At 42.1% G+C, this 13,477-nt stretch overlaps 1 protein-coding gene across 7 annotated transcripts in view; it reads left to right on the top strand.

Annotated features, from left to right (window-relative positions):
• eps8l1a (eps8 like 1a) overlaps positions 1-5,682 on the top strand; it is a 28,668-nt gene extending 22,986 nt beyond the window's left edge. For all 7 annotated transcript variants that reach the window (XM_060901958.1, XM_060901957.1, XM_060901956.1 and 4 more), the window contains 5 exons: positions 142-276; positions 579-708; positions 2,596-2,761; positions 2,914-3,046; positions 4,112-5,682. In XM_060901958.1, coding sequence (XP_060757941.1) covers positions 142-276; positions 579-708; positions 2,596-2,761; positions 2,914-3,046; positions 4,112-4,195 — 648 coding nt within the window. In that variant the 3' untranslated portion in view covers positions 4,196-5,682. The remainder of the gene's footprint in view (positions 1-141; positions 277-578; positions 709-2,595; positions 2,762-2,913; positions 3,047-4,111) is intronic.
• The last annotated feature ends 7,795 nt before the right edge of the window (positions 5,683-13,477 follow it).

Raw genomic sequence — 13,477 nt, 5'->3', positions numbered from 1 at the left:
TCTCAGCTATTATTCACCAATATTCACTTCACCTTTGGGAAATTAAATATGATTTCAGCATAATCAACTGCCCTCATGCCATTCACTTAAACATAGAGCGCATAAAATCTACTGCAACGTTTTGATCTCTTTTTCTTCTAGGTGCTGGATTCGTCTACGCGTTGGTGGAAGTGTAGGAACAGTTATGACGAGATTGGTTTTGTTCTGTCTAATATCCTGGAACCTGTCAATGAGACAGAGCAAGACTCCAGTGTGATAATGCACAAGCCGTCTATGGTGAGGCACATACACTTCTCTCTATAGAAAGTTACACACATTAAATCCTGCATTCTTACAGGGCCCCCTTGTGGCTTGGGGGCCCTAAATGTCTGGGTATCCCATTTATCCCAGCTTGTAAGAAACTTCCATTGATGACTCAATGCTCTGCCTAGATTTAACGTTAGGGTTAAGTTTAACCTCATTAACTGGAAAGAAGTACTTTGGCTCTATTAGGTTTTTTTTTTTATTAGTTAAATAAAACTGCATTTCCTTCCTTTACACTCTACTACACTCTTAACTCTATACTTCCGTTTCTATAGAAAGTTCCTTTGTCTCCCCCGGGCTTTGGACGCTTTTCATATACAGCACCCAACCCTTTAGGGGGAGACAATTCCTACACAGGGCCCCGCCCCATCAGCATGCCATCAATGGGAAGTGATGGAGACAGAGGTAACTTCTTTTTTCTTTTTTTTCCCAACACAAGCAAACTCACCTTTAGTACAAACAAAAGCAAAACCTTTAGTAAAACCACACCGTGATGCAGTTGATTTCTTTGTTAATCTGAATGGCGTATTTCCTCTGACATTTGTACAGAGATTTTAATTAGCAACAACTAACATGTTTATCAGCCAGCTTGCTAAGAACATCTCATCTCATCTCATCTCATTATTTCTAGCCATTTTATCCTGTTCTACAGGGTCACAGGCAAGCTGGAGCCTATCCCAGCTGACTACGGGCGAAAGGCGGGGTACACCCTGGACAAGTCGCCAGGTCATCACAGGGCTGACACATAGACACAGACAACCATTCACACCTACGGTCAATTTAGAGTCACCAGTTAACCTAACCTGCATGTCTTTGTACTGTGGGGGAAACCGGAGCACCCGGAGGAAACTCACGCGGACACTGGGAGAACATGCAAACTCCGCACAGAAAGGCCCTCGCCGGCCACAGGGCTCGAACCCAGGACCTTCTTGCTGTGAAGTGACAGCACTAACCACTACACCACCGTGCCGCCCTGCTAAGAACATAGTTTAATAAAATAAAGAAATTATGTCAACTTTTATGTCAACATGTAATGGCTGGCCACATCAACCCCAGTTTGAGTGGAGTAGAAGAAGTCCAGGTTTCACCGTTTTAGATTAAATTATAGTCTGGTTAAATTGAATTTTATCTGTGAGTTTATTTGCACCAGATTTTACTCAATAATTTAAAACAATCAACATTTCAACAATGATTTAAGCCTGTTTAAAGTTATACTGTCAGCTTTACTGATGCTCCATTTTGAAATTGAAATATAAATTTAAATGAGAAAGTTGTGGGGGGCGGCACAGTGGTGTAGTGGTTAGTGCTGTCGCCTCACAGCAAGAAGGTCTGGGTTCGAGCCCCATGGCCGGCGAGGGCCCTTCTGTGCGGAGTTTGCATGTTCTCCCCATGTCCGCGTGGGTTTCCTCCGGGTGCTCCGGTTTCCCCCACAGTCCAAAGACATGCAGGTTAGGTTAACTGGTGACTCTAAATTGACCGTAGGTGTGAATGTGAGTGTGAATGGTTGTCTGTGTCTATGTGTCAGCCCTGTGATGACCTGGCGACTTGTCCAGGGTGTACCCCGCCTTTCGCCTGTAGTCAGCTGGGATAGGCTCCAGCTTGCCTGCGACCCTGTAGAACAGGATAAAGCTGCTAGAGATAATGAGGTGAGATGAGAAAGTTGTTTTAATCTTGACTCAGAAGTGGCTTAAAAACCAAAGAGTACCTCAAAAGAAAAAAAAAATAGTGATAATTTTCCCTAAAAAAAAAAAGTTCCATTGATGTCTTTGGTCGTGGCTCCAAAACTGTTGTCCTACATTGCACTGTGAAAGAGGTTCAAAGATGGCCGTTGTCATAGTCTTGTGACCAATGATAGCCTGGGAGAAAATTCGGACAGTTTCAGAATGTGACTGCTGCTATGACTTGCATCTACTAACCAACCAATAGGAATGCAGCATGAACTGATGCACCGAGCAATGTGACACTAGCCACTATTACATGGGCTCGATTCTTGCTTAGCTTCATTGTTGACCACTATAGCAGTGCAGATCAGTGACACATACTGATGACGTTTTATTTTTGGATATTGACTTAGGTCGTAGCCTCAGATTCAGTAGATGTTATCATAGTACAGTCTACATACATTAAACTTGATGTCATAACCCAAGTTTATTAGATCCATGTTGTGCAGTATGGCTTGCAATAAATATATCCAGTTGCTGGGAATCTCAGGCGCCATTGGTTGACATGTGCCATGAAACATGAGCACTGAATAAAGTGTGTCCCATTCTTCAAACATCTTTCCATCCTCAGTAATGCTCATGAATAATGAACTTGCCCAGCGGCTGGCTCACGAGAGAGGAGGATCAGTACGACCGTTGGTTATCAACAAAGCCAACGACACTACAGTACCTCTCAACTACCAATCGCCTCCGGATGAGGTACAGAAGTGGCTCAGAGGCAAAGGCTTTAGTGATGAGTGAGTCTTTCTCTCCTATGCATGTGTACAAACATGGCAATGTGTATCATTTCATTCTTACATGCAACGAAGGTAAATTTGCCGGTCCATTTATTGTAGTTTGTTTTACAAACGTGCAAATTTAAAGTCTTTTCTCTTTGTCTCTCTCTCAGCACAGTGAACAGTTTAGGGATTCTCAGTGGAGCTCAGCTCTTCTCTCTGAGTAAGGAGGAACTGTGCAAGGTTTCTTCTCAAGAGGGAGCCAGAGTTTACAGCCAGATCATGGTGCAAAAAGTTCAGCTGGAGGTGGCCTGCTTACACTAACACACATGCTTGGAAATTTACGTGTTATATTTTATATATATATACATAAAGACTTTATACAAAGCATCCCACAAAATCATTTCCACTTAGAATGTAAACAATCCGGCAAATAGTAAAAAATGCTTTAATATTAATTCTTGAAAAATAAAAAAAATACGTTCCTACCATCAGTTACTTTTATTCCCTATTTTGTTGCTTTTTTTTGTATTTTTTGGGGTTTTGCTTTCGAGTAGTTTTTATTTCGTCCTTGGTTGGTTCAGCAACACGATCTGCCATTTTCTTCTTCTTTAGGTTTTTTTTTTTTTTGCCAGTTGGCAAACCAACTTACAGGTGCATTACCACCACCGACTGGGCTGGAGTGTGGAACAGGAGATATTGGGGGGAGGGGGAGGACTTATATCTCATCTCATTATCTCTAGCCGCTTTATCCTGTTCTACAGGGTCGCAGGCAAGCTGAAGCCTATCCCAGCTGACTACGGGCGAAAGGCGGGGTACACCCTGGACAAGTCGCCAGGTCATCACAGGGCTGACACACAGACACAGACAACCATTCACACTCACATTCACACCTACGGTCAATTTAGAGTCACCAGTTAGCCTAACCTGCATGTCTTTGGACTGTGGGGGAAACCGGAGCACCCAGAGGAAACCCACGCGGACACGGGGAGAACATGCAAACTCCACACAGAAAGGCTTTCGCCGGCCACGGGGCTCGAACCCAGACCTTCTTGCTGTGAGGCGACAGCGCTAACCACTACACCACCATGCCGCCCCGAGGACTTATATTCTTTTAGCTATTTCTGTTTCTTTAAATACTTAATAACAAGTGATATATCTGACTTGATGCACTCCACCATTTTGTTTTTCTCTACTCACTGTATAGGAGCTGATATCCTAGTAGTAGAGTAGCCAATCAGAGTGCATGATTGCTCATATCCAGTGAATGTGGATAGAATACATAAATTTTATACATATTTTTTAAATAAACATCAGTCTGGTCTTGGTGTGATAAATGGAATATAATATTTGCATTTTTCTGTCTTTCAGAATGAAAGAAAAGCCACTGAGCTGGAGGCAGTGATGAGAAAACAGAAGATGAAAGTGGATCCCAGTGTAGAGGGAGCATTTTAATTCAACACACATACACACAAGTCTGGTTTATACTTCTGCATCAACATGTATTTGTGTATCTACATTGCAACACGGAATTAAGGATTTATGAGTAAGTGTTGCATGCAGAGAAGCTTTTAAGTGAAGTATTTTTAATATGTTTTTTTAAAGGTGGATAGTATGGTTCCAAATACAGAGTGTGCAAACAATAACATCTTGATAACATTTAGTAGTTTCCATCTATAGGTTGGAGACGTCCTCCTGGTCCTCAATTGCTTTTTGAAATTGTAGTCTGTTAAAAGTCTTATGAGCCATTCCACCGAATCGGTGCCATTTCCGTCCCTAGAAAATTATATGTATAAATGCACATAAAAATGTCCTTTAAAATACATTTCCTTATTACGCAGAATGTCCTGCACATTGATCTGACTTCAAATTTAAGATATATAATTGTAAGGATTAATAAAAACTACCGAAAACACTGAAAAATAGCATGTGTTACCTGTCCCCGCACTCTAACTTTTATACTTAACTATGAAATATTATGATTAAAATCCTTCAGAAACAGTATTTCTTTTGCACTGTTGTGTGACTCCATATCCTATCCATGGTTTAAATGTATTTTTTTTTCATAAGAAATCCACAATACCTTAGTTAAAATACACATTTTAGTCGTGTCCCTGGGTTTTCACTCAGTCCTGTTACCCAAACATATTACCCCATCTGACAAATTTGGAACATTCCATAAATCACATGCTCAACAGGAAGTTACATCAGTTGTGTCTTCTGAAGGCCATGGGAAGACCAAAAGTTAGTTCTCTCATTTACTTTTCTGTATATTTGATGATTTTTTTAAACTTTGACTGATAAGGTTAATGTCAACATACTGTCCTGTTACTTACATTTCTTAGATGATATTTGTTTATTTTAAAAATACAGATTTTTGGTAAATCACTAGAATGTACTAAGTGTGGTCATGCTATTAGCGATGACGCCATGTGGCTTATTTCCATGCATTAGCTAATCCTAGGCTAAAAACTCAGTCCTGTTACTTTCAGTCCTGTTACTCATATAAAGAGTATGCAGCCATCTTTGACTTCCAAACCTTGTAAAAAAAAAAATAACGTAGCCTGAGGTTGACCAATACACATTTTGAATAGTTAAATATGTACGTAATCATAATCAGTGTTGAAAAGATTTAACAAATTAAGTTTAATTTGGGAGTGGGACAACAAGCAAATGGCACCCATTCAGTGGAATGTCCCTTATACAGCTCATGGCAGAAGTATAAATCAGCACACACACACACACATCCTTGGCCAGGCATCAAGATCAATTGTGCTAGAAATGCTGCCTTCTCTTGTTTGTTCATATGGATTAAAGTACATCTTCATTACCAGTAATCCACTCACATCAACTGCCTTTCAATAAATAAGACAGAGCACTGAACACAACCACCTTCTCCTCAAAGATGTATCCAATAAATATACACATATTTGACAAAAGAACTTTATTGTATTGTTTAAGTGATTTTATTCAAAAAGCATGTTAAAGTCATGCTCTTTAGATTCGCTTTAGTGTTCTATGATCAGATATAGTGGTGAATGTACATTTTTCTACATTTTATAGCTATTGCTATGGCTTACTCTTTCTATGTCTGAAATTCTATGGAGTATTCTATCCAATTTAGAAATGTATTTCTTTTCATGTGTCCGCTATTACCTGAATTCTACGGTTTATTGACAGAGGTGCCCAATTTTACCCAGAAAGTGGGAAAGCCCAGTGTGGGTGCAGGTTTTCATTCACATCAAGCAGAAGCCCAACCTGAGTCTACTGAAAGCCAAGATAAATGGATTAAACAGGTGGAATCAGGTACGGCTCATGCTTGATCGAAATGCATCCACTCCGGCTTTTTGCGGATAAGATCAGACACCTCTGGTTTATCAAACAGGAAGTCCAGCTTTCTAACTTCTCTAACGTTCCTGCACAACCAGGGAATGTTATGTCAGGGATTTTAGTTTTTCTTCTTCTAGCTTGTCCCACTTATGTGGGGTCGCTGCCACGTCCTTGATATATCATATTAATTTATGCCGGATGTCCTTCCTGCCGCAACCCTCCCATTTACAGGCTTGGGACCAACCATTCACACACACATTCACACCTATGGACAATTTAGAGTAGCCAGTTAACCTAACTGCATGTCTGTGGACTGTGGGGGAAACCGGAGCACCTGGAGGAAACCACAGAGACACAGGGAGAACATGGAAACTCCACACAGAAAAGCCCACTGGGCTTGAACCCCAAACCTTCTATCGGTATCCGGTTATTTAGCACAAAAGTCTTTTAGTACAAATCCAAAGTCTTTGTACTGGTGTAGTGGTTAGCACCGTCGCCTCACAGCAAGAAGGTCCTGGGTTCTAGCCCAGTGGCCGGCGAGAGCCTTTCTGTGTGGAGTTTGCATGTTCTCCCCGTGTCTGCCTGGGTTTCCCCCACAGTCCAAAGACATGCAGGTTAGGTTAACTGGTGACTCTAAATTGAGCGTAGGTGTGAATGTGAGTGTGAATGGTTGTCTGTCTATGTGTCAGCCCTGTGATGACCTGGCGACTTGTCCAGGGTGTACCCCGCCTTTCGCCCGTAGTCAGCTGGGATAGGCTCCAGCTTGCCTGCGACCCTGTAGAACAGGATAAAGCAGCTACAGATAATGAGATGAGGATTGATGCAAGGTATTGTTTAATTTCGCTTTCAAAATTAAAAAGGAAGGTTTGTAATTCGAGAAGTTATTTATGAATCTGTCATTTTCTCATCTCACCTCATTATCTCTAGCCGCTTTATCCTTCTACAGGGTCGCAGGCAAGCTGGAGCCTATCCCAGCTGACTACGGGCGAAAGGCGGGGTACACCCTGGACAAGTCGCCAGGTCATCACAGGGCTGACACATAGACACAGACAACCATTCACACTCACATTCACACCTACGGTCAATTTAGAGCCACCAGTTAACCTAACCTGCATGTCTTTGGACTGTGGGGGAAACCGGAGCACCCGGAGGAAACCCACGCGGACACGGGGAGAACATGCAAACTCCACACAGAAAGGCCCTCGCCAGCCACGGGGCTCGAACCCGGACCTTCTTGCTGTGAGGCGACAGCGCTAACCACTACACCACCGTGCCGCCTCTGTCATTTTGCAAGTAATAAAATAAAATAAAATTGATGGTATAGCAGGTCTATTGATTTGTCTTGGTTCAAGAGTAACAATACATTATCATAGGAAAGGAAGGGGAAAAAAAAACACAATCAGAAGTAATACATCCAGTCAAAGTACAAGACCAAAATAACTGACAGAGATCATCTCAGTTCCTCTCAGGACAGAGGGTCGGTACCGAAGGTGAGGTCATTAATAGATGAGGAGAGTCACGTGACACGGTGTTGTCACCTGTGGTGCTTGAGGAAGTCACGTGACGCGCCGGCTCTTATTTATCCTTCACCTGTCGGGCTTTTGATTTGAGTTTCTGTCAGTTTTAACAGCCACTGGAACAACGAGAAAATGCAAGCTAATGCATGAAAACGTGCGGTTTTAACCTGCACAAACAGGCAGGAATTTAGCATCATTTATTTAGAACATGACCAAGATTTTTGTTCATTGTTTGGATGTAATTTGCTGAGGTAAAAACAAACAAACAAAACAAAACAAAAAAACCCAGCTGTTCAGGATGTTCGTCCCGAAAGAAAACCCCTGTCGCCGTTTCCAGGCCAACATTTTTAACAAGAGGAAATGCCAGAACTGCTTCAGAACCCTGGATTCACACACACTCAGTGAATCCGATTTACATGCAGTAAGAACTCTTCTTTTTTTGTGTGTGACCAGGATTTACCATATATGATACTAGCCACTAGGGGGCACCAACGCATCAGAGCATATCATAGAGATATCTCAGCTCATCTCATCTCATTATCTCTAGCCGCTTTATCCTGTTCTACAGGGTCGCAGGCAAGCTGGAGCCTATCCCAGCTGACTACGGGCGAAAGGCGGGGTACACCCTGGACAAGTCGCCAGGTCATCACAGGGCTGACACATAGACACAGACAACCATTCACACCTACGGTCAATTTAGAGTCACCAGTTAACCTAACCTGCATGTCTTTGGACTGTGGGGGAAACCGGAGCACCCGGAGGAAACCCACGCGGACACAGGGGGAACATGCAAACTCCGCACAGAAAGGCCCTCGCCGGCCACGGGGCTCGAACCCGGACCTTCTTGCTGTGAGGCGACAGCGCTAACCACTACACCACCGTGCCGCCTGATTATATTATGTTATATTATATTTGAAACCGGGTTGGCACGGTGGCATAGTGGTTAGTGCTGTCGCGTCACAGCAAGAAGGTCCTGGGTTTCCTCCGGGTGCTCCGGTTTCCTCCACAGTCCAAAGACATGCAGGTTAGGCTAATTGGTGGCTCTAAATTGACCGTGAGTGTGAATGGTTGTCTGTGTCTATGTGTCAGCCCTGTGATGACCTGGCGACTTGTCCAGGGTGTACCCCACCTCTTGCCCATCGTCAGCTGGGATAGGATCCAGCTTGCCTGTGACCCTGTAGGACAGGATAAGTGGCTACAGGTAATGGATGGATGAATATATGAAACCTTTTAATGCAGAATATTTGTTTGAAACTGTCTATGTTCTCTAGAAGAAATTCATATCCCTGTTTATCTGTACGGTTGTCTTGGTTCCATTATAGCATAACCAAGGGTGCTCTTGAAAGGGCTGTTTTGCAATTCATGATCGATTGTGATTTGTCTGTACTGAAGAAGGTTGACTTGATGAAGCATGATCTAGGAATCTAGACCTCTGCCACCTAAGAGATTCTGCCTCATGGACTGATCCAGGAGCAAATGGACGTGGATACAGCTGCTCGGAAATGTTTCTCGGTTTGTCATACTTGGACAACCTTTGTCATTCAGTATGCAACAAGTGTACACCAAACGAAATTCTGTTGCAATTTGGCTTAGTACAGAAATAAATTAAATTATGCAGCAGCGAAAATATTATAAAGTGCAATAGTATAAAGTGACCTGTGGAATTTGGAATGTTCAAGTTATAAATAGAAGTTTAGGGTTTGGAGTTCAGCAGTCTGGTGACCTGGGAGAAAAAGCTGTTGCAGAACCTGGTGGTCCTGTACCTAATGCTGCAGGACCTCTTTCCAGAGCCCAGAGGGGAGAACAGTCTATAGTGAGGGGTCACTGATGTTGTTTCTGGCTCGAGACATGCAACGCCTTGGTGCAATGTCCTGAATGGAGGGAAGAGAAGTCCCGATGATTTTCTCTGCTGTCCTCACCATTCTCCTCCCATTCTTCCAGGCAGAGGCACTGCAGCCTCCACACCACACAGAAATGCAGCTGGTTAGAACGCTCTCATGCAAACATGAGTATATATTCACATTCGAGAGCGTGTTGTAGCTTGATGATTGATTTAAGAAGCAGAGTTGTCTGTGTGCCACGGAGTAATGTGAATGGGTGATGAAGCATTACGTCTCTGGTTCCGACTACACTACTTTTATCAAAGATGAGACGTTATGTACCGTTACATCACCCAGCAGGATCGTAATCTTATGAAAAGAAGAAAGACGTTACTGGCCGACAAAACCTTCATTAAGCAGAGAGCAGAATGTGCGAGCGAAGCTAAATCTCAAGGATTTAACTAACCAAACCAAGTAGCAGTCAGACCAGCCTGCCTGTTCCAGTTTTAAGCATGCCAAACAAATATTTCTATCGGTCAGAGATTGTTGCTTCCAGATTGATCCATGAGGCAGAATCTCCTAGGAAGCAGAAGACTTAAAGTATGAGTGATCTAGAAATACAAGTCCTCTGCTTCCTTGATTAATCCAGGATTGACGATCACTGACTGATAGAACTATTTGTTTGGCGTGCTTAAAACTAGAACAGTTGAGGTGTGGTCAATATGGGCAGTGTTGCTAGATTGCATCACTCCATAAATTGAATGGAGATTGGCGAAGTTGTGAGAAGTCGCCGAACTTGTTACTAGGCACTATATGATTTTTAGTTGCTAGGGAAGGCTAAAGGTGATGATACACGGGGCAACTTTTTGGGCAATGTTGCCAAGCAATGTTGCTGGGCAATTGCGTTTTGACTCTTTTCTATTGAGATTGGGCAACATTGTTTCTTTCTGATAATCTCTGGCAACTTTTTTTTGAGATAAGCCAATCAGAACGCGAGTATTGAGTCATGTGCCCTCCGGTGAGGTTCGGATCAGAAATTTCAAACAAATATGGCGGCCGCTCAGTGTCAGTGGAGTGAAGAGATGGAGAGACTCCTCATCTGTTTTTACGCCGGTAAGTTATTTTAATATTCTATATGGAGGAATTTACCTCACCAAAGCTCTAAAAAACAACAGACAGCTTGATTAAATGGCCACAGCAAAAATTAAGACATCGGTTTTTTTTTTTTAGCTAACTGTAAACTGCCGTTGCTAACTGTTGTTGCCCATTGTTAGTTGCCCTGAAAAGTTGCCCTGTGTCTCACCTAGTTGCCCGTTGCCAGCAACATTGCCCAAAAAGTTGCCCCGTGTATCATCACCTTAAAAAGTCAGTCAAGTGTCAATACTGAACCTGGGGCACTGCCTGGTGCAAATCTGAGCCTGTTGATTTGATTTTTAATTTCATATGGTTGTCTTGCAAATGGAATTGAATCATTATTAAACACCTTTAAGGTGATGATACATGGGGCAACTTTTTGGGCAATGTTGCCGAGCAAAGTTGCTGGCAACGGGCAACTAGGTGAGACACAGGGCAACTTTTCAGGGCAACTAACAATGGGCAACAACAGTTAGCAACGGCAGTTTACAGTTAGCTAAAAAAAAACCAAAAAAAAACCGATGTCTTAATTTTTGCTGTGACCATTTAATCAAGCTGTCTGTTGTTTTTTAGAGCTTTGGTGAAGTAAATTCCTCCATATAGAATATTAAAATAACAACTTACCGGCGTAAAAACAGATGATGAGTCTCTCCACCTCTTCACTCCACTGACACTCAGCGGCTGCCATATTTGTTTGAAATTTCTGATCCGAACCTCACCGGAGGTCACATGACTCGATACTCGCATTCTGATTGGCTTATCTCAAAAAGTTGCCAGAGATTATCAAAACCATTCAGAAAGAAACAATGTTGCCCAATCTCAATAGAAAAGAGTCAAAACGCAATTGCCCAGCAACATTGCTCGGCAACATTGCCCAAAAAGTTGCCCCATGTATCATCACCTTTATACCCCATTCAATGGTCAGGTCATTATGTAAGCAATGAAATGCAATGTGGCATGCTGTTCTAAGAAAGTAATCAACGATGAGATGGTGTAATGCGGCTGGATATGAAGCGAAGTTACCGTTCCTACCCTGGATTGGATTATTTTCTAAAATTTACAATAAATCAAATCGTTTAACTGTTCTTTTTGAACGGCAATTTTGTCGCAAGTACAATTTTTAAATTTGGTACCAAACACTTCATTTATCGTGAAATTTAATCTTGTCGATCATTTGCAAACCGAGTTACTGTTCTCACCTATACTAACGGCTATAAACAGCATTTCCCTTACCAGACTCTCTCTCTCGAAATTTAAACAAACAACCAGAAAGTGTAAAATCCTTTGTGTGAAGTTTCTCTTATCAGGGGAAACTTGCTCAGTGCTACAAAGCACCGACACTGGAGACTCCTTCCATAAATATTAAATGTTACATGAGCATTTAATACATTTTTATCCTAAACCCTCAACTACTCAGTTGAATATAAATGTCTCCTTACAGAAAGTCTTCAACTACTACATATATTTTAATGATGTATTGTGTGCAAATGTTTGCATCCTTTTTTTTTTTTTTAAATGTTGGAAGAAATCCAGTTCCAAAATGTGTAAATAATACATGAGGTTGCTGTTTCTTATCCAACAACAGGTTAAGAAACATCCTGTTGTCTTTTGATAGAGATTTTGATTGATTGCACTTTATCTGACCAAGTCCATGTGTTGATCTTCTACAGCATAGAAATAGCAGCGGCGATATTTCATACCGTATGAGCAGGAGGAAATACAGTCCCAAAAATGAAAATGTGTAAATAAAGCACTACTGTACCTTGCAAGAAGGTGATAATCCAAACAATGAGACAAAATGAACCAAAAAACATTTTGAAATGAAAGCATAAAGAGGGGGCGGCACGGTGGTGTAGTGGTTAGCACTGTCGCCTCACAGCAAGAAGGTCCTGGGTTCGAGCCCCGTGGCCGGCGAGGGCCTTTCTGTGTGGAGTTTGCATGTTCTCCCCGTGTCTGCGTGGGTTTCCTCCGGGTGCTCCGGTTTCCCCCACAGTCCAAAGACATGCAGGTTAGGTTAACTGGTGACTCTAAATTGACCGTAGGTGTGAATGTGAGTGTGAATGGTTGTCTGTGTCTATGTGTCAGCCCTGTGATGACCTGGCGACTTGTCCAGGGTGTACCCCGCCTTTCGCCCGTAGTCAGCTGGGATAGGCTCCAGCTTGCCTGCGACCCTGTAGAACAGGATAAAGCGGCTAGAGATGATGAGATGAGCATAAAGAGGTTGGAGGTTGTCATTAAGGCAAATGGTGGTAGTATTACTAAATTATTTTAAAGCGTTTCTTTGCAATCACAAAGGAAAAAGTAAAGTTTTTGACACTTTTTTTTTTTTTTTTCCCCCACTAACATCTTAACGTTCTCATTTATTTATTTATTTTTTTAAATCTTGTGATAATAGAAAATCACCCAACCACCAAAGTGTCGTCTTGAAACTAATTCCAAGGGTATGGAATATGGTTGTTTTTTTAAAATTTTATTTATTTATTTTTTTGGTACTCTACTAAACCATATACATGCTCTTGGTACTTAATTATTGCTCTCCAGGAACAGACTGTAGCCTTTTGTTACCTTTCGCACATCTTCAGCTCATCTCCATGACCGTGGAACACCACTGAGCAGATATTTGTGAGATGAACCGTTCTCAAACCTGCTCTGGTGGGAACAATACACCCACTATAGTCCTATGTTAATTGTATACCAGCAAATTGCAAAAGTTTTAGGTTAATCTCACGACTAGTGAATGTAAATGAATCTCTCTTTGACTGACTGAATGAATCTCTGCTCTGTTTTTCTGAAGAGTAAACCTGTGAAAGCTGGTTGGCTTCTTTTAGCACCAGAGGGTGTAGACTTTCTGAATCCTGCCCATAAGAACCGGGTAAGAAACCTCATGGTGTCTTTTGGTAGATGTTTCAACTTGTAGTACTTCGTTAAATGTGTGT

This window comes from Neoarius graeffei, chromosome 20 (assembly GCF_027579695.1).
Source record: "Neoarius graeffei isolate fNeoGra1 chromosome 20, fNeoGra1.pri, whole genome shotgun sequence".
In the NCBI taxonomy this organism is placed as follows: Eukaryota; Metazoa; Chordata; class Actinopteri; order Siluriformes; family Ariidae; genus Neoarius; species Neoarius graeffei.
The sequence above is the reverse complement of the archived record's forward strand: the minus strand, read 5'-3'. Positions and strand labels throughout refer to the sequence as shown.